The 19,369-nt window shown below is 36.6% G+C and overlaps 4 protein-coding genes and 1 non-coding gene across 5 annotated transcripts; 2 read left to right on the forward strand and 3 right to left on the reverse strand.

The window, feature by feature from the left end:
• Positions 711-782, forward strand: TRNAD-GUC. The gene has a single exon. It is a non-coding gene; the product is annotated as a tRNA-Asp (tRNA).
• On the reverse strand, positions 948-2,097 carry LOC18610919 (DNA-3-methyladenine glycosylase 1). Its single transcript, XM_018114295.1, has one exon. It carries the CDS (start codon positions 1,977-1,979, stop codon positions 1,113-1,115), a length of 867 nt encoding a protein of 288 aa, XP_017969784.1. The 5' UTR covers positions 1,980-2,097; the 3' UTR covers positions 948-1,112.
• LOC18610920 (sugar transporter ERD6-like 6) lies at positions 3,408-8,924 on the forward strand. Its single transcript, XM_018113903.1, has 18 exons — positions 3,408-3,948; positions 4,029-4,091; positions 4,193-4,282; positions 4,509-4,568; positions 4,655-4,720; positions 4,823-4,888; positions 4,997-5,072; positions 5,542-5,606; positions 5,716-5,808; positions 5,999-6,079; positions 6,184-6,268; positions 6,752-6,798; positions 6,906-6,968; positions 7,061-7,120; positions 7,289-7,354; positions 7,469-7,528; positions 8,409-8,523; positions 8,611-8,924. Exons 1-18 carry the CDS (start codon positions 3,490-3,492, stop codon positions 8,721-8,723), a joined length of 1,728 nt encoding a protein of 575 aa, XP_017969392.1. The 5' UTR covers positions 3,408-3,489; the 3' UTR covers positions 8,724-8,924.
• On the reverse strand, positions 8,868-11,172 carry LOC18610921 (epoxide hydrolase 4). The gene is made up of 4 exons (XM_007046864.2): positions 10,429-11,172; positions 9,430-9,519; positions 9,277-9,344; positions 8,868-9,179 (listed from the first exon to the last, which is right to left on the reverse strand). Exons 1-4 carry the CDS (start codon positions 11,077-11,079, stop codon positions 9,044-9,046), a joined length of 945 nt encoding a protein of 314 aa, XP_007046926.1. The 5' UTR covers positions 11,080-11,172; the 3' UTR covers positions 8,868-9,043.
• Positions 14,313-15,773, reverse strand: LOC18610923 (GATA transcription factor 18). Its single transcript, XM_007046866.2, has 2 exons — positions 15,321-15,773; positions 14,313-15,194 (listed from the first exon to the last, which is right to left on the reverse strand). Exons 1-2 carry the CDS (start codon positions 15,771-15,773, stop codon positions 14,901-14,903), a joined length of 747 nt encoding a protein of 248 aa, XP_007046928.2. The 3' UTR covers positions 14,313-14,900.

Genomic DNA, 19,369 nt, shown 5'->3' on the forward strand with positions numbered 1-19,369 from the left:
TAGCAAAAATAGAATGACTTAGTCCCCATGTTATACAAAGCCTACTGTTTAACCAGATCATTAAAGATTCTTGTAGCACCAGCTTGCTTCGTTCTATCAGCCTCCTTAATTATGTTAATGAGTTCATCTGGTGCTTTTTGCATATTCCTATGTAGTCTACTATTCCTCTCCATCCAAATTTTGTAGATACAAGCACTCCAAGGTAGTCTTAAGATAACAGATATAAATGTCTTTCCCTTTAATCTGTGCTGAGCCCAAGTAAGTTCATTATTCTAGTCTCCAGTGTTTCTAGTCAAGCCACAAAGTTGCATTACCTTCTCCCAAATTTGCTTACTGAAGGAGCAAGAGAAAAATAAGTGATCTCGTCTCCTCAGCATTACCACAAGATGAGCAGGCAGCATCAATCAAACACCTGGACCTGATCCTTCCTTTGGTAAAAAGCCTATCGAGGACAGCCATCCAGGCCATGAGAACATGCTTGGGAAACCGTATGAGCCTAGGCCAAGCAACCTTCTCCTGCTCATCTCTGACAATATTCTAAGTCTTTTCAGTGGTGTAAGAAACAGCTAAAATGAACCAAACCCTATTTCCTTGTTGCTATGTAACCAATTGAAAGGGCAAGACTTCTCAAAGCTTCCTCCGAGTGCACTGCTACCAAAAGTAGGATATCCATCCGACAAATGTTTAGCTTAAAGGATGACAATCAACCGGTCGTTGTAGTATAGTGGTGAGTATTCCCGCCTGTCACGCGGGCGACCCGGGTTCGATCCCCGGCAACGGCGTCAAGCTTTTTTCAGCCTACCTGTTTTCTTCCTTTGGAGGGCTTGCCTTAATCACATCCGTTAAAACCCCAATTAACAGCCTACCTGTTTTCCTCCTTTGGAGGGCTTGCCTTAATCACATCCTCTAAAACCCCATTAACAGCTCTAATAACGAACTTGCAACTATTAATCAAGCTGAAGAAACAAGTTAATTTATCCAAAATGTCTATAACTTTGACACAGACCCAAACCAGCAACGATAAACATGAATAGATCTTAATTCTAGTTCAAAGCACAATAACACAAGCAATTAGAAACAATTAGATGTCTTTCAATCCTAAAAAAACATGATTAAAACCCTCCATTTTGTTCAGCTTCAACAGTTTGAGCTTTCCCATTCCCTTTGGGTTTGGCTTCCACAAGCCTCCACATATACCACGACCCAACAGATCTGTAAGGCTTCCACTTCTCACAAATCTGCTCCACTTGTAATGGCTTCGGCAGCTCCTTTAACCCGTACAGAAACTGGACTCCTTTCCTCACTCCAAGATCCCCAACAGGCAAAACATCGGGCCTATGAAGTGAAAATATCATAAACATGTGGACCGACCAAGGCCCGATTCCTTTGACAGCTGTCAACATTTGGAACAACGTTTCATCGTCCATTGTAAGGATGGAAGTATCCGACAGAACCCCAGTTGAAAACTTGTCCGAAAGGTCGTGGAGATAGCTTGCCTTGCGAACCGAGACCCCGATTTCACGGAGCTTTTGTGGGGTAAGTGAGAGGACTGTATTCGGGAGGACGTTGGATTCGTTTCCGCAGAGGGAAACGAAGCGAGTGTAGATCGAGTTGGCGGCTTTGGTGGCGAGTTGTTGGAAGAGAATGGATTTGGAAAGGGAGACAAAGTAGGAGTGACAAGGAGAGAGTTTCGGTGGGGGGTGGGCGGAAATGAGGGCGGCGAGAAGAGGATCTGAGGTGCGGAGATGGTTAAGAGCGAGGTCGATTTCGGGTTTTGTTGATAGAGATTTTGGGATTTTGGGAGCAACCGTGAGTGAAGGTTGAGGAGACTTGGTTGCGTTGTCGACGGGGGTGTTGGAGATCACTTTTCGGATTTTGCGTGGTCGAAATGGGATTTTGGAGGGCGTTGAAGGGTTTCCACAAAGTGTCCTGACTGTACTTCTGGTGGTGATAGTGGGGGTTTGCGGCGGAGGGTTCATGATTGCGACTTTGTGATGGTTTCGGGAGAAGGCGAGTTTGGGCCTTTTGGCAGCTAAGGTTGTTGGAGTTGGGCTGGTCAAAGTTTCATAGTCTGGCGTTCTTGCTCTTCAAGAAATTGACTTCTTTTTTTTTATTTAATTGAAGATCAAAGTAGAAATTACTTTAAGTGATTAAATTAATTAATTGGCTGACATCCCTTAATCATTATTTAAAAAAATAAATGAAAAGAAAATAAAATAGCATTACAAAAATATTCTTATAAGATAAAAAATAAAATAAATATGTGACATCAAATACATACTTAAGTAAATGAAATAAATATATAAATTAAATAATACACTTAAATATTTACAAAATTAATATATTTTGGATCATGAAATTTTATTAATTAATTGAAATATTATTTAATCGATAAAATAATACTTTAGTAATTTATATATCAATTAATAAAAAATTAATTTATGAATGTATTTCTTTTTTAAAACATTAAACTTAATGCATGTCTTGTGTATAATTCTTTTTTACAATAAGAAATCACTATTTCAGAGTTTTTTAATACACAAAAAAGTTAGAGATGAGATCTAAAAGACATAAATTTTAAGAAGAAATAAATAATATTGAAGTCATATTTTACAAAAATTTTATAATTGAATCATATATATATATAAATTTTTTATGTATAAAGAGATTATTAATTTAAATATCAAGTAAGATTTTTGTGTTTTTTTAAAAATATATTATCTTATAAATTCAACGAATTATTAATTTATCACATTTATCTCAAATCTTGATCGACAAAAAATATTATTTAATCAAAGTTATTAATTTATCGAATATTATTTATAAAAGTTATACTATATATTTAAAATATTTAATAAAAATTACATCGAGTAATTATTAATTTCGTGACGATAAAAAATTTAAAATATATAAGTAACTATTTGATTATAATAAAAATGTAAACTTAATTTTAAATTTTTATTTTTTCTAAAAAATCAATTTTTTATCTTTATAAATTTTAATATTAATATTATACTAGAATTGAATTCAAAAAATTTATTCATAATCATTTATTTTATCATTTCAATAAAATGATTGAATTAACATATTAAATCGAGACAATTCAAAATGATTCTGTACATTATTAATTAAATATCACATTATATCACAAGTCTAAAAATGAACACAACTCCACAAGTTCATGTGTTTTTTTTTATAAAATACCTTCAATAAGTTGGGCTTAATCTTAATATAAAATTAATTAATCAGATTATACAGATTTGATCTCTTTATTTTAGTGTCTCCAAAGATTGAAGATACCATGTCATCAAAAAAATAAAATATTTAATTTAAGTTCTTATAGAAATAATGAAAAATATTGCCAACATACTTGATAAAAAGTATATAGGAGATGTCGTTTTATGCCGGTAAAAGGGCCCCTGGTTCTAGGATCTAGTCTTTGAAATCATGGATTGTTGCCAAAAACCGACAATCCTCGACCATTAAAGCATGGATAAGGCCCCGACCAAACTCTTTAATTACAATTATTCCGAAGAAAGAACAACCAAAATAGCCGCCACGTCGGCACAACACGTGTCTTTTTTCCCATACAAAATTCTGAGAAACTCGACACTCGTCATCATCATCATCCTCATCGTTTCCTTTTTTTCCTCTTTCAATCAAAAGCCCAGAGCTTCGAGTTTCCTGCAAAATTTGATCGTCGCAAATCGGGCGTCGTTTTTTTTTTCTTTGTCTCCCCTGCAACGAGAGGCGATGAGTTTCCGGGACGATAATGAAGAAGGCCGGGATCTCAAGAAGCCGTTCTTGCATACCGGAAGCTGGTATCGGATGAGCTCGAGGCAGTCCAGTGTCATGGGCTCCTCGGCCCAAGTCCTTCGCGACGGATCAATCTCCGTCGTCCTCTGCGTCCTAATCGTCGCCTTGGGCCCAGTCCAATTCGGCTTCACCGTATAATAACTCTCTCTCTCTCTTGTTTCTAAGTTCATATTCAACTGTAAATTTATGGTTTTTAAAATTGGAAAATGCAGTGTGGATACTCTTCTCCTACGCAAGCTCAAATCATCAATGATCTTAAGCTTTCGATTTCAGAGGTCCGTATTTTGAATCGCCAAATTTTTTTTTTTTGTCATTATTCTGTTTTGCTATACATTAAAATTAGCATCTTTTTATTTGTTGTCTTTTGTGGGAGCAGTATTCTATTTTTGGTTCGTTATCAAATGTGGGCGCAATGGTTGGGGCGATAGCCAGTGGTCAGATTGCTGAATATATTGGCCGAAAAGGGGTACAAACTGATTTTTTATTAATTTCTTGCTTCTTAATTTCTTTTATTTTTTCTTTGATTGAAGCAACGCTTCAGCTTTGAACTGAGTAATCGTACATATGATCCATTAATTTTCCAAATTTGTGTTTGTATTTACTCTGATAATGCATCAAATATGAATCCGTGATATTTGTTTATGCTTTTTCACTTTAATTACTTAAAACTGCATTGTTGTGTTCATTTGCAGTCATTAATGATTGCGGCGATTCCTAACATAATAGGATGGCTGGCCATATCATTTGCCAAAGTGAGTGACTTTGGGTATTTTTTGTCCTTGTTACTGTCTCTTTCTCAAAGCTTGTTGCTAACGCAGTATGCCTTGGGCCCTCATAGGATTCCTCATTTTTATTTATGGGGAGATTGTTAGAAGGGTTCGGTGTTGGTATAATTTCGTACACGGTAACGTGAAAGCTTTCATTTATTCTTTACTTCTTAGCTTGGAAGCTTTTGTTAAAGTAATGTTGGAAACAGCAGTAGCATCATCATGTTAATTATGTCTAGGTGCCTGTGTATATAGCTGAGATATCACCACAAAACATGAGAGGAAGCCTTGGATCAGTGAACCAGGTTTGTTGCACATTATGCTTGCTGAATTTTCTAACATGCTACATTGGTATTAATATCCACATTTAATCTTGTCAACTGATTAATTAAGTGAACTCCTTTATTGGGTAGCTATCAGTTACTATTGGAATAATGCTCGCTTATCTTTTGGGACTGTTTGCAAATTGGAGAGTGCTTGCAGTTTTAGGTACGTGGATTAAAATTTGTTCACTTAGCCACTCTTTTGCAGAAAGAGAAGCGTTGAATTCTATTGGAGAAACAGTATACAAACTTTTCTTACTATTTGAACAAATTCGAAATTTTTCAAGATTTCATATTGTGGGATGCATTTGAGTACTTGAATTCTTGAATGTGATTCAAGTTAATAAATATATTTGTTTTTGTAGAAAAAATTATTGAAAAATTAATAATATTTGAGGAAATCTCTTTTCTCAAGGAAATAAAGTTCTTTTAAATTTAATAGAGATAGATGGCTACTAGGCTCTAGAGCAACTACTTCTTCCCATGACAATGTTAGTTATGGCATTATTCCTATATAAATTAGATTGCTATGGTTCTGTTAAAGAGGAATGATGGTCAATGTATATCAATAATCAATCAAATTGGTTGATCAATGCACAGTTTTCATAAATAGACTGCTTTGCTTCTTCTTGTAGGAATCTTGCCATGTACAATATTGATACCTGGCCTATTCTTCATACCAGAATCTCCTCGATGGCTGGTATGAAACATGTACCTGCTATTATATTGTTTGGACCTTTTATGATCTCTTATCTTTCCCATTACCATTTCTGTATCTTATTTTGTCTTTTCGGATGGGTTGCATCCAGGCAAAAATGGGAATGATGGAAGATTTTGAAGCCTCTTTGCAAGTTTTGCGTGGCTTTGATACAGATATTTCTGTTGAAGTCCATGAAATCAAGGTATTGAACTGAATTACTGGCTATCTGTTCTTTACACTTCAGCCAAGGCTCATGCTCTCTGGATTGAACTTGTAAAACTCAGTTGTTACACAAAAGCTCTTAGTTGATTAGCATAAGGTTGTATATTATGGGCATTTTTTTTCTAGTCTCCTCTTAAAGTTATATTAGGTGCTAATTACTACTTCTGCAGAGAGCTGTAGCATCATCAAGCAAGAGAACAACAATTCGATTTGCAGATCTCAAGCGAAAAAGATATTGGTATCCTTTGATGGTAGATTCTTTTGTTTTTGAATTATTTATTTCATCTATAGCACCTTTTCCTTTGTCCTTAAAAGTATTGAACCCCCAATTTTAGTGGTATTTGGCATACTGCAGATAGGGATTGGATTACTGGTGCTTCAGCAACTCAGTGGTATCAATGGTGTTTTATTCTATTCCAGTAATATCTTTGAAAGAGCTGGTTAGAACAACATTTCTCTGATGTTAACTATTACTTTACTATTCATTGAAGCATTTTAAGGTGGATGAATATATTTTTCTAATGCATGGAGACTTCAAAATGTGTAAACCACCACTTTTGGATGGTACACAAATGTAAATTTGGTAAGACAAAGTTGCTGTCTGGATAATATTTAATGGATGTGCCAAACAAAGCAGGAAAGAATACATTTGTGGTCTGAGAGGGATTTGCTAAGGTTCTCTTTATACATTTTATCGCTGTTCTCATATGGTAACAATATGAGGGTCATTTTGTTAATTACACAACTTACTTATAATCAATTTCCCATTTCCATCTCAAGTGCTCTCATTCTATGACAACCATAATGGCTTAATGGCATAAATTGGTTTGTGTTCTTTGAAGTTGCAACAGCTTTGGTTTTCATTCATTTATTTATTTTTTGCCTTCTGTTTCATTATTTGACTTTGCTATAAATTTGTCTAGGGGTTTCATCTAGCAATGTTGCAACAGTTGGGCTTGGGGCTATTCAGGTAACTTGTCATTAGTCACGAACTGTCTTGTTTTGCCATGCAGGCATTCAAATATTGCAAGGGAATTATATCTTGATTGGTCTAATAGGAGTTTGTATTCTGTGTAGGTCATTGCAACTGGTGTGACTACATGGTTGGTGGACAAAGCTGGCCGCAGGCTGCTTCTTATGGTGTGTTCTAGCTAACTAGTTCACCTTTTATTTGATAATGAGCCAAAGTGAACATAGCAATGAAGAAAATCATTACTGAAATGATTTTGCAGGTATCCTCATCTGGAATGACTCTGAGCCTGCTCATTGTTGCAGTTGCATTTTTTGTCGAGGTTGGAGATGTTACATCCATTTACTTCTCATTTATCTTCCTTTTTTAAAATATTTTAGAATCCAATTTCAAGAATTAAGAAATCCTGCTTGAGAAATTCTTTCTTAATCATTTTACTATTGCCTCTTGATACCTTCTTCTCCCTCTTCTTTTTCTTCACTGATATCAGGGCATCGTCTCTCAAGATTCTGACCTGTATAGCATAATGGGAATACTGTCACTGGTGGGCCTTGTGGTAAGATTTTCCTTTAGACATGGTAGATTGTGTGTGTATTACACACACACACATCATGTACTCTAGTTTTGTCAAGTAGATTTCAATCTGTTTGACTGGCTTTTCTCCATCCAGGCCTTTGTGATTTCCTTCTCACTGGGTATTGGAGCAATTCCATGGGTTATAATGTCTGAGGTATCCAAATTTCTCTTGTATTTCACCTGACCATAAATAAGAAACATTCTTAAGTGTGCAGTGTATGATTCTGTATAATAGACTATTCGATGATGACAGTTGACTTGTCTGACTATGGATAATAAGCAACTGACACCAATGAAAAAAAGGAATATCTAATATCCGTTTAAAAATCCCCCTTAATATCAATATTTAGTTGGAGGCATGCATTTGCCTAACTCAACCAAAACTAAACGTTTTTGTGAGCATTATTGCTTTCTTGAAAGATCTTTTTTTTTTTTGAAAGATGGCTTTCTTGAGAGATAAAGCAGAGATGGGATGGTTGAGGGTAATGCCTTATGTAGTGACAGTGATTTTAAATCCAGCGGGACTATATTACATCTTTATTCGGTATTGCTGCTAAACCAGGTGTACATTCAGTCATCATACGCACTCGTATTTTTTTCATGACTGAGGTTCTTATCATGGGCATTATCCATGTATGCATTTGGGTGGTCCATATTGGTTTAATAAGAATGCCAGAGATAGGAAGCAAGTAACAAACCTAGGATACACTTGAGTAATTTAAGTCCATGTATAGAAACGGCAATAAGGTTCCTACAATTTGGTTGCTATTGGCTACAAGTGTTCTCTTATAATATGCTGCTGCTCTCTCTTATGCATCTATGCAGTATTTCAGAATTTCTTGCTCAAGTTGTGACAACTTTAGAATTGGATACATGGCTGCTTCTCTAAACAGAAATTGAATGGTTAAAGAGTGCATTTAAGTTTTTTATTACTATTAATTCTGTGGTTAAAGTCTTTCTGATTATTAAGTACATTGCTCACTTTGTTGGGGTTGTTTCTGCAAGTGCTTATATTTCCTAAATTCATCTTTCAGATACTTCCAATAAATATTAAGGGTCTAGCTGGCAGTGTTGCAACGTTGGCAAATTGGATGACATCGTGGGCAATTACTATGACTGCAAACTTGCTTCTGACCTGGAGTGGTGGAGGTCTCTCTCTCTCTCTCTCATCTGTGCCTAGTTGTGTGTGGAATACAATTAGAGTCTATAATTAACATGGTTGCTCCTTATGAGCAGGGACTTTCACACTTTATGCAATTGTGGCTGCTTTCACTATTGTTTTTGTGGCACTTTGGGTCCCTGAAACAAAAGGACGAAGTTTGGAAGAGATTCAGTCATCCTTCAGATAAAAATGTTCTTCACTGTATGCACTTTTATCTTTTCCTGATTTGACCTCGGGTAAATGAGTTGTACATGTGCAAATCACATTGGTCTTCAGTCTCTCTGTAACAGTTGTATGATGTTGTCATGGCATTATTGTTTTCTTTTCAAAGAAAAAGAGAAATTCGTTTCTATTTATTATATATATAATCAACTCTTTGCCAGAAAAATGCTAAGATATTTTACAATCCATAACAAATAAGAGTCCCCCCTCCCCCTATTTCATGACACCAAGCTGTGTCATTGACTTTAAATAAAGTGGGAAGAGAATACTGGAACTAAAAGATTTTCATTTGTCAACTTTTTCCGCCAGCAAGGAAGCCAGAAAACGCTTAAGGCACCTATTGTACACACAAGGTCGCTCCAGGTGAACCAGGTGGCCTGCCTTCTTTATGCCTTCGAATGTTGTATTACCTCCAAGTTGCCTGTATAGAAATATCCAATTACGCGAAAGCCATATCAGTACTACTGAAAGATTGAGAAACATCAGTATCTGACTATTATTGTTGAGGTAGAACATACTCTTTCATGTTGTGGGCAAGCTCCTGCTTAAAGATTTGATCTTCTTCACCCCATAACAGATGTATTCTCTGCAAGTTAATATTGAAAAATGAGAGAGCAAACATGGGAAATTCCAGGAACAAGAAAAAGAGAAGCAAAATGCAAATAAAAAACCTGTGGAAAAGAGGGAATGGTGGCATCCTTGTTGCTAATAACCAAGGCCTCCAGGAGTTCAGCTCTCTCTTTCCTGTTAGTAAACATCACCTGCGAGGGGGGGGTTGATCAGAAGTTTCCAACTATAACAATGACAATAACTGTTCCTTCAATCAATGGAACTTTCATTTTTTAACGCAAGGGTCCCTTTTTTTAAGGTTTCCTAGTTTGGCCAACGTTTCCAAATTTTTCTTCATTAAATTTCCCAGGGCCACGGCCACCTGCAACGAGAGAGGAGATATTGTCCACAGGCTCTCTAGGTCATTAGACCTGTCACTGTATCAAAAACACTTCTTATAGTACACTGTTAGGTACAGTTGGTTGAGCGAAACGCACTAGTCACATATTTCTCGTTCTGTGTCGGCAATTTTCTTCCCCCTCATGAGGTTAAATTAAAAGTCTAATTTCCTTGCCGGGTTTTAATCCAAATTTTCCACTTAAAATTTCTGTAAATTTGTTCTATTTCCAACAGTATCCTCCTTTGTATTCTACTGGTTTTATCAATGAAGGGAAATACGTATAAAATACCGTCACACTCCTTCAGCTGCCATCATTTTCATGGTGGATGAATTGTCTAGCAAACTTTAATGCGATAAAAAGCATAAACAATGAATACCAAAATGTATGGTGAGACAGAGGGAGGGTTGGTCTAATTATAACTAGTCATAACTTTTTTATACTTTAGTGGACAAATGAAATGAATTTTGTTGTATTGACACACGCCATGTTCTGACATATAATTGTGTTTCTTTACAAGTTGTAAATAACTGTAACTAATGATTTTCGCCATTGGGATATTAATTCCAGAAAGCCATGAAAATCATGTGATCACCAGTCATGCAAATGTTCCTGACACTACTTTTCTCAAAATCGTGGCATAAACTAGAGAATTCTTCAGAAAAGCAAGAAAGAAAGAAGGGAATTATGTTTGTTGATGATCATAAGTGTAATGGTACAAACCTCAAGGTAGTCTTTGTGAAGCCGATCAGGGAACCAAAGCTTCTTGTAAGCAGCAACTGAAAGAAGAGCTTTAAGACCCTTGACAGAATTAGGTAACAGTAATTCCGAAGAAGAGGAGAAACCTAGCCTGTTTAGTGCCTCCACGCTTATAGAGTCAGTCATGGCCAGGATCGAGCCAGACACCACCATGGCCACAACCAAATCAGGGTACAACTCAGCAATCTTAAATGCTACCATCCCTCCGTAGCTAAACCCCACAACAACACACTTTTCCACACCAAGTTTCCTTAAACCCTTAACCAAGTACTCGGCTTGGAAAGTAGGTGACCGGTCAGGTTTGTCAGTCATGGAGCCACCAAAGAAGAGAAGGTCAGGTACATAAACGGAGTACTTCTTTGTTAAAGCACCAACTTGGAATTGCCATGTGACTATGCCTTCTGCAGCAAAACCATGCACCAAGACAACCACTGGTTTTGTTGGTTTGTCCAGGTGGGTGAACTTTTCACCCTTTCCTGGTTTCCTGATTGTTTCACAAGGAACCCAAAAGTTCATGACCGTGCCTGGCTCGATCTCCACTTCGTAAGGCCTAACCCCTGCCATCTTCATTAGTCCATGCAACAGGGGTTTCTGTGCTGCTACAAGGTTCACCATGTTCTCTTCTTTGGGGTTTGCTATCACTTCCTCTCTCCCTGGAACTTAAAAGCACTGAATCTAACGTTAGAGAAGGCAGGGGTTTTAAACTAACGAGGAACGTTGGGTTTGGTTACGGGTTGTTATCAGTATCATTAAAAATGGGCTCTTTACACAGGTTACGATATTTCAACGCATGTCATTTCCATTAGTGGTAGCTTGACTGCCTTGAGCACTCTTTGAATTGTTAATGGGCAGATGAAAGCCCGCGCAGATAAGCAAAAGGCCCACACCCGAAAACCTCGTTAACAAAACGAATCCTAATTATAGATTCTAAACTTTCTTACACGAAATCTTTCTTTCCAATGCGTGTCTAATTGGTTATTTCTTACAATTTTTTTAAGCCTTTTAGTGTGCAAGGTTGTTTGATTTTTGATCACCTGCACTGCCTACTTTCGTCTGCACGTCTGTTGGGGGTCCTTGACTGCTTATATAGATATAGAAGATTTAGAAAGACTAGTTGTTGTTTGCATGTTTTATCTGAAATATCTTATTTTTAAATCTCAAAATCCCTCCACAATTTAAGTATTAATCAACAAAATTCAGCTTGCCTTTTGCTACTATTATCATTAACAAAGATAATAAAACTTGTCCTTTCTTACACGTAGCAAAAATGTATCCATGATACAAGAAAAGGGACAAAAGTTTTATATTTGATAAAAATTTTAATTTTAATCGTATCCTATAATAAATTTAGTGATCTTAAAATAAGGTCTATAAGTCTCTATATATAGTGAAAAAACAAACAATAAATGCACAATTTTAAAGGAAATATCATAATCTTTAACTTCATTTAAGGTTTGCTAAGATAATGTGATCCGGAGGATTAGTCATTAATTAAAGAGGTCTCTTTAAAATAAAAGTAATCAAATTCAAATTTTAATTAGTCTTAACAAGTACTCGTAAATACTTATTATTTAGACCCTTCAAAAAAAAAAAGAATTTTGTTAACAAATGTTTAAGAGTAGTCATTAAAACTGCTATATTAGGTAATTGGTTTTTTCTCTGCATTTTTTCTCGACTTGCAACAAAACAAAATGCAACCTTTGACAACTTTCTACTGAACCTGATGAACTAAACCAAAGATAGGAAAAATGATAAAGACAACACAACTACCAATGTTGCAACAGCCAACAGCCCACCCACTATAATAATATATATAAATTTAAGGATAGTTCTTTTTCTTCAATTAAAACAGTGAAAAGCTGATTACCTAAGCTAATTAATGCTGGCCAATAATAAAAGCCGCAACTTTTAGCCCGCAACCCCCGCGGTGGAAGTCAATCAGGGTAGTGCAGACTTTTAGGGGACGTCCCGGGTTAATGACCAATCAAGATCCAGATTCCCAGGCCAGCTGAAATCGGAATACCAATAGGAACATGAATGTTTCTCTCGGCCCCGGTGTTCATGACCCAAACGGATAGTTTTTTCCTCCATATATGGAAACCACATGGTGATTTGTGGGCTGGGCCGGTCTTCATTGAGCTTGCCGGTTAGCAATAGGGATGCGTGGGGCTCTTGTTCTTCCTCACGAGTAAAAAAGATTAATTTGTTCAAAGCATCCTCTTAATAACTTGTCGGAGTTGCAAATTTGACTGCAACATGTATTGGTTCCTACCAAGAAATTATTGCATTAGAGAAGTCAAATTGAGATGGAGTGTTTGAGAAGAAAAAATCTTAAGACGTAAGAGATTAAAATTAATTCAATAAATTACAAGTGATTGGAAAATCGTATCAGAAAAAAATAGTTTTCATATGTTTATATGAAAGAAACATTAACGAATTTCATGTCTTTTTGGCACCGTAATTCTTTATTATTTAATTTAATTATGAGATATATTAATACGTTTTTTACATCTTTTTACTCATTTCATTCATGTATTTTAGTCCATATAGTATTTTTATCTTTTACTCTTTTTTCTACTTTAGTATGTATGTACCCAAAAAAAATATAGTACTTTTTATGTAAACTTTGCACGAGCATGATTTAGTGACAAACTCCGCATCTATATAGTGATATTTGAAGGACAACTTCTCTAAGTTGAAAGGATTATTCAACTTATATATATATTATATTCAAAGCAATATAGTTAGAATCCACAAAATGTATCTAGCAAAAAGACGAACACAATTGAAAATGACGACTTCCAAACCTTTAATGCCCAAAAAAAAAAACCCGATCCCATCAAGTATCAACTAAGCTTTTGTGCATTTAGATATAAATAGAGAGTTTAATTTTATAACAAATTTCCTTTGTCTACAAATGAAAGAACAATCCTTCCTCTTAACCTTGTTTTTATATAATTAAGTTAAATTTTGTTCTAAACCTATAATATATATTACTTTCATATCAATCTTAAATGCATATCCAAAATGCTTAAATTTTAAATTTAAGAAACATAACAAGTACCCAGAAAACGAATCCTAACAGATAATCTGATAGATATAATATTTATTAAAATTCGAATTTTTTGTTATATTGGCAATTACCATAATTTTTATTCTAGTTATCACAATTAAATAATTTTGTTATATTTTCAAACTTTCGATTGGGATAATGGTTTGAGTATCTATAGTTAATTACCCCATAAAATATCAAATTTCCGTGAATTTCATAATTATCTAGCAGACAAAATTAGTTTTGGCATCTCTTTGAGGAAGGCAATCAAAATCTACTTGGAACTGAGAATAAGAGTAGAAAACTATGAAATGCTACTGAAACATAGTATAAGAATGGAATAATTTTTGACATAAAATTTCTACCCCCAATCACCACCAAACAGAAAGAAAGCCGAAGTAAGAGATAAAATAACGGTGGGAAAAAACAGAAAAAGAAACAGGGATTTTGCAGAGGTGTCCCAAGGTATGCATAAGAGGCCAATTTGACGGTCAAGAAGGAGTTGTTTTGACGTTGGCTAAAAAAGCCTAATACGACAAATGCATTACTTTGTTCTGAACCGCACACTGTCCTCCAGAATCAGAACATCACAAATTGTTAAACAAAGTAATTGGAGGGTCAGATTGATTCAGCAGAATCAAACGTAATAATTCTAATGACAATCAAACCTCATCTTCACTCTTTTTTTTTTTTTTTTTTTGCGTTCTCTTAACTTTCTCTTTCAGTTGTGAAATTCAGAGAAATGGAAAAAGAACCAACAAGAAGCAGCAGCAGGCAGCAGCTCCAGAGTCTCAGGTAAAGTGAACTTCAGTTCATATATCATGAAAAAGGGTACCATTTGCATATGTAAGCTAAGACGTCCTATGTTATTACATTACATCAGGGGAAATCAGGAATCAATCTAACGGTGCTGAACTCATCATAATCATGATGATGATGATGAACTTTGATATCATTTAAACGTAGTGGGGGAAGAGGAACTGGCAAACTAGGGGAAAGTGAAAGTGAAACTCTCTCAAACGGAAAGGGTTTTATATAAAAAAACTGAAAGAGAAAGAAAAGGTAAAGAACTTGGGAAAAAGAAAAAAAAATTCAAAACCCGAAAAAAAAAAAGAGAGAAAGGCAACTAAGAACATAGAATTATCCCGTTCTTACTCCATCTGTAGAAGACGGAGACAAAGGAAACAAACTGAAAAAGCACAAATAAAAAAATAAAAAAGAATTTTGGCGAGAAGAAACGAAGACCATGTAACCATCAACATCACCATCACAAACACACCTTCATCAACATCTTCATCGTGATACGTTTCAGTCATTGCTGCATGATCTTGACCGTCAGTGGTGGGGTTTTTCTTTTCTTTTTCTTCTTTCTTTTTTTGTTCTTTCATCTTGTAAAGTCATGGACAAGGCTTGTTGGCCTGTCTGTGACGTTGAGTCTCCAAGAAAGGAATGGAATGCCTGTATCAGAATCTCGATCAGTATCTTCAATGAACCTGAATTCATTGACAGGTGAGAAACATGGCATTTTCTGGTTCTGGGAGTGATGAACCCATGAATTGTTGTGGTAGCCATGGTGTTGCTGCTCCAGCATTGAAGCTGTTGCACCCGAGTTGTTCGCATTTGCTGTAGCTCTTCTTTCTTCTTTTTTGAATCGAATTCCACAGGCATTGCAAAGTGACTGCAATTAAACAATAAAAAAAATGCATGAAAAGTCGAAAAAAAATGGCAAAATAAGTATACTTGTTTATGAAGAAACAATAAAGAGAATAAAAATAAAGAATTGCAAATGAGTAATTTTGTGTACCTTTGGACCTCTTGGTCCGTTCCTCCAAAGCGGTGTGGAAGTGGTGTCACAGTTAGCACAGCGGCGAGCTAGGAGAGGATCATTGCCTGAGCTGCTACTGCTATTTCCACTGCTCCCACGGCTGGCTTTTGGGGTTTGCTGTGAATAAGGCGCGTTCTTGTTCTGTAACAAGTCCCAGCAAAAGTTAGACATGCAAGAACCAGAGCGGCGGTCATGGCGGATACGCTTGTCATCGTCTTCGCAGAGACGAGTAGATGGAGTCCCCAAGGAGAGAGTGCAATCAACGGAAGAAGAAGAAGAGGACGTGTAAGCGTACATGTCTGTTTCATCGAAAGATTTGTGGGGGTTTGGCATGGAAAATAGCATCGAGAAGGAGTTGCTTTGGTTATGAAACAGGCCACATGAACATGGACCCACCATGTTTCCCTGAGAGCTACTGCACCTGTGCATCATTTCTCAAAATTTCTTTCTCTATGATTATGTCGAAGGCCTACTACACTTCCACCTCAATTTCAGCACAACGGATATCAAAAAGATCAAGATGGGGGTTGATTCAGAATCATCAATCAACCAACAACTGCCAACTGAGGGAAAAGAAAAAAAAATGAAGTAACAAGGGATTAGCAGATGAAGAGAAGGTCTGGGCTAATGCAATTGACGGATAAAAAAATGTGATGGGATAGTGAGTTTATAGTTAAAGGGTAATGGCAGGGGAGTACGAGCCAAATAGTAAACTGAGAGCGAAGTGCAATAATATAATGTTTGAATAAGAACTTGAAGAGAGAGAGCTGAATGGTACGAGAGAGAGGACTGAGAAGAGTTGTTGTCTGGTAGCTTTATAAGCTAATAAAATGGCGAAATACCAGTCAGCACCTGCAGTCCACGTTGTCGTCAAATGCAAATGGAGAGATGTACATGCGTATATAGCAAGAGAGAAATAAAGATATAGACAGAGAGGGACCCAGGTTGCATGTTACAGAGAGAGAACACTTGGAAAAAAGAATAGGCACCAGTAACTATATATAAATATGTATTTGTAGTTAAATACTATACTACTACTACTCTTATATAACTAAGAGAAAGAAAATATAGTCAGGCAGTCAGAGAGTGAGTCAGGAGTGGTGAGGGCGTAGAGAAAAAGTATGTGAGAAAAATGTCTGGGATATAAGGCTTGAAGTGTTGCGAGTGTTTGTCCGTTGTTAAAGAAATTGGTTGCGGCCAATTGAATTTATACTCCATAAGAAGGGATGAGTTGGTGAAGGGGTGAAGTGAGCAAAAGGGGGGGCGCTCCTAACAATGCGAAGGGGCAGATGGGTTGGTCATTGGGTAGTCAAAAGAGCCCACGTGACTAGCGGGAACAGTCTTCCATGGATCTGCCTTCTCCGATCACGAGGCCCTATTAGTCTCAAACCCAATACATCAAAACCTCTGTCCGTATCCGTATCTCTGCCCCCTCTGCTCTGTCACTGCCAGCCTCCCAAGGAAAATGGAATAGTTTCCCCTCCCTTATCCACGCCCTTCGCTCTGCGTCTTCCTTCCACGCTCCAATCACTATTGCCATATGCCCCTGCCCCCTATGATATGCTCATTCTGAACTTACAGCTTCTCTCATGGTCCCAACATATACGCCAACATTTGATCTATCAACTTGTTTTTGATTATGGTAGTTTTCATTTTAGTACTTAGAAAAGAAAAGGAAGTTTGAACTTTGAAGTTTAAATTGTTCTCAATTAAACTCTTTTCTCAAAAATATGACAATGAATAGCATACCTTGATGTAGATGTCTTGAATAGAGACATTTTGCAATTCCCATAAACATTGATCAGTTAATTATAGTTAAGATTTTGTTGGTTTATGACATTGAAAGATTTATGTCTAACAAAAAAATAATAATGAATGTAACAATCAATTCAAATTCTTTGGATTGAAGGCATGTCAACAAATTGAATTTTGATTTATCCCCATGATCAAAGAAAATTGTCTTGTTCCTCTTAATTAAAAAACAAAAAGATCTTTCATTAATTAACACCATATGATAGGGAGTGAGATGGTGCTTGCCATGCACGCACTGGTTTTGCCTGTGGGAGAAAAAGCAAAGCGAAAATGTTTTTGAGTTCATGCTGTGACTGGGATAAGTTTATTCAACAGAGCAATGACCACTTCTGTCTAACACGACATGCCCACTCCGTTAGTTGGTTATAGGCAGTCCAATCCGTCAATCTTACAATCAACAACAATATGACCCCCCCTCCACCTCCCTAAAGAAACAACCAGTTTCATGCTTACTACAATCAGTACCCCGTACCCTGGAATCACGTGAACCCACCCCCCCCCCCCTCCCCCCCCTCTTCTATCCTCAGAAACAAAGCCAATTTCGTCATGATAATTTCCTCATGTTCCCGTATCTAAAACTCAATCAGCTCAGCACCAACCCAAAAAAGCTTTTTGGTTTCTAGTTGTGGTGGTAGTACGAGTATTTAGTCTTGGGCAAAATATTGTAGTCCGGTAGAAGATCCGACCATTTTAAAAAAGAAAGGTAAAGGGAACCAACAAGAAGAAGGGAAAACATAAAAATAAAGGTATCCAAATGAGATACTCCGCAATCATCAAAGCAACAAACTTCTGTTTCTACTTGGCTTACCAAGAGAGAAAGATCTTTGAGTCAAAGATGGAAACTCAAAAAGAAAAGGTTCAATACCAAAAAAAAAAAACTTGAATTGAAAACAATGAGAAATGACCCCACATCCATCATGGCTAAACCCCGAACAACAAAACACCAAGAAAAAAAAAAATCCTTCTGAAGAATATGATCAAAAGATTCAAAAACATGAAGAGAGAGAAAGGGAGAAAGAATCAGATCGTCTAGAGATTGGTGAGCCTTAGTTCGACAAACGGGACGACCACCGCTTTCCAAAAGATGCTCTCTCTATTTCCGCTTTGTAAACCACGAAAAAAAAACCGCGATTAGCCCAAGACACTAAGCGTTGCCTTGTATTGTTTTTGCATTTTTTTTTTGCCCACCACTCATGTTTTCCGCCACGCGACCCACAATTCTCGTGGGGAATGTCCGAACGTGAAGAACACGCCATGGATAGGAGAGTGGGGGGGTTGGGAGGAGGTGGGGGGTGGGGCGGCGGGGGAAGAATCGAGCAGGTTAGGACTCTGCTCAAATGCCTATAAATTCGAGTAATTAATGAGGATCTGTTTATACTCTTTTTAATGGAAACTCTGGGATTTGCTTAATCATCTCAAACCACAGAAAATGATTAAGGTTAAGATACGCATTTAATTTACATGCTAGTCAATCATGATGTTATGTGGCTCGTTGGATTTGGTGGGGTCCCCCCAATTGAGGGTCGTAGGGTTTAGAGTTTTTGTCCCAACATTTCCAAGGAAAGCAGATCGTATCGGATGCTAATATATTAATCATTGATTCTTTGATCAATTCTCTAGGTGCCACGTGGGCATCATGGGTATTTATTATTATTCTTTTTCTTTATATATATAAATATTGTAATTTTGGATTTTGCTTTGCTTTGCATGCATGCATGCAAATGTGTTAAACAAGAAAGACTTCACGGTCTTACTCACGGACTTTTAAAAAATTATGAGTAGTAGTTCGACCGCACAAGTTTAACATTCCTCAAAAGCAACGAGAATACAACTGGAATGTCTCTTGGGAGATTGGGATTTTCCTTTTTTATTTTTATTTTTTATTTTTTAGTGAAAGGGAGAGAGGGAAGGGGGGGAACTTGGGGATTGGTCTAGTGATCTTGTTGTTGACAGGATGTTCTTTGCCAGGTAAGATTTTTAAAGTAATAATTATTTAAGTTGGAATGAGAGGAAGGATGGGAAAAGAAAAAGGTAGTGTGCAATAAACCAAAAAAAAAAAACAAAACGAGGACCCCAAACCCAACATTTAGAAAAGGGGTGCTTGTTTGTAGAAGAAGAAAAAAATAAAGGGGAAAAACCCCTAATAAGCCGTCCTATGAAAGATAAGCTGTTGTCAGTATCAACATCCGAGGGACACTGTAACCTCCAATTGTCTC

The sequence above is a fragment of the Theobroma cacao genome, chromosome 1 (assembly GCF_000208745.1).
Source record: "Theobroma cacao cultivar B97-61/B2 chromosome 1, Criollo_cocoa_genome_V2, whole genome shotgun sequence".
NCBI lineage: Eukaryota > Viridiplantae > Streptophyta > Magnoliopsida > Malvales > Malvaceae > Theobroma > Theobroma cacao.

What these genes read in the sequence shown, in the direction of transcription:
- LOC18610919 (XM_018114295.1), bottom strand. Translation starts at nt 1,979, where the DNA reads ATGAACCCTCCGCCGCAAACCCCCACTATCACCACCAGAAGTACAGTC.
- LOC18610920 (XM_018113903.1), top strand. Translation starts at nt 3,490, where the DNA reads ATGGATAAGGCCCCGACCAAACTCTTTAATTACAATTATTCCGAAGAA. An exon ending in TTAAGCTTTCGATTTCAGAG is followed by an intron (nt 4,092 to 4,192) that starts GTCCGTATTTTG and finishes TTGTGGGAGCAG; the next exon opens with TATTCTATTTTTGGTTCGTT. An exon ending in CATGGGTTATAATGTCTGAG is followed by an intron (nt 7,529 to 8,408) that starts GTATCCAAATTT and finishes TTCATCTTTCAG; the next exon opens with ATACTTCCAATAAATATTAA.
- LOC18610921 (XM_007046864.2), bottom strand. Translation starts at nt 11,079, where the DNA reads ATGGTGAACCTTGTAGCAGCACAGAAACCCCTGTTGCATGGACTAATG. An exon ending in TTCACAAAGACTACCTTGAG is followed by an intron (nt 9,520 to 10,428) that starts GTTTGTACCATT and finishes CCCCCCTCGCAG; the next exon opens with GTGATGTTTACTAACAGGAA. An exon ending in CCATTCCCTCTTTTCCACAG is followed by an intron (nt 9,345 to 9,429) that starts GTTTTTTATTTG and finishes ATTAACTTGCAG; the next exon opens with AGAATACATCTGTTATGGGG.
- LOC18610923 (XM_007046866.2), bottom strand. Translation starts at nt 15,773, where the DNA reads ATGATGCACAGGTGCAGTAGCTCTCAGGGAAACATGGTGGGTCCATGT. An exon ending in ACGGACCAAGAGGTCCAAAG is followed by an intron (nt 15,195 to 15,320) that starts GTACACAAAATT and finishes GTTTAATTGCAG; the next exon opens with TCACTTTGCAATGCCTGTGG.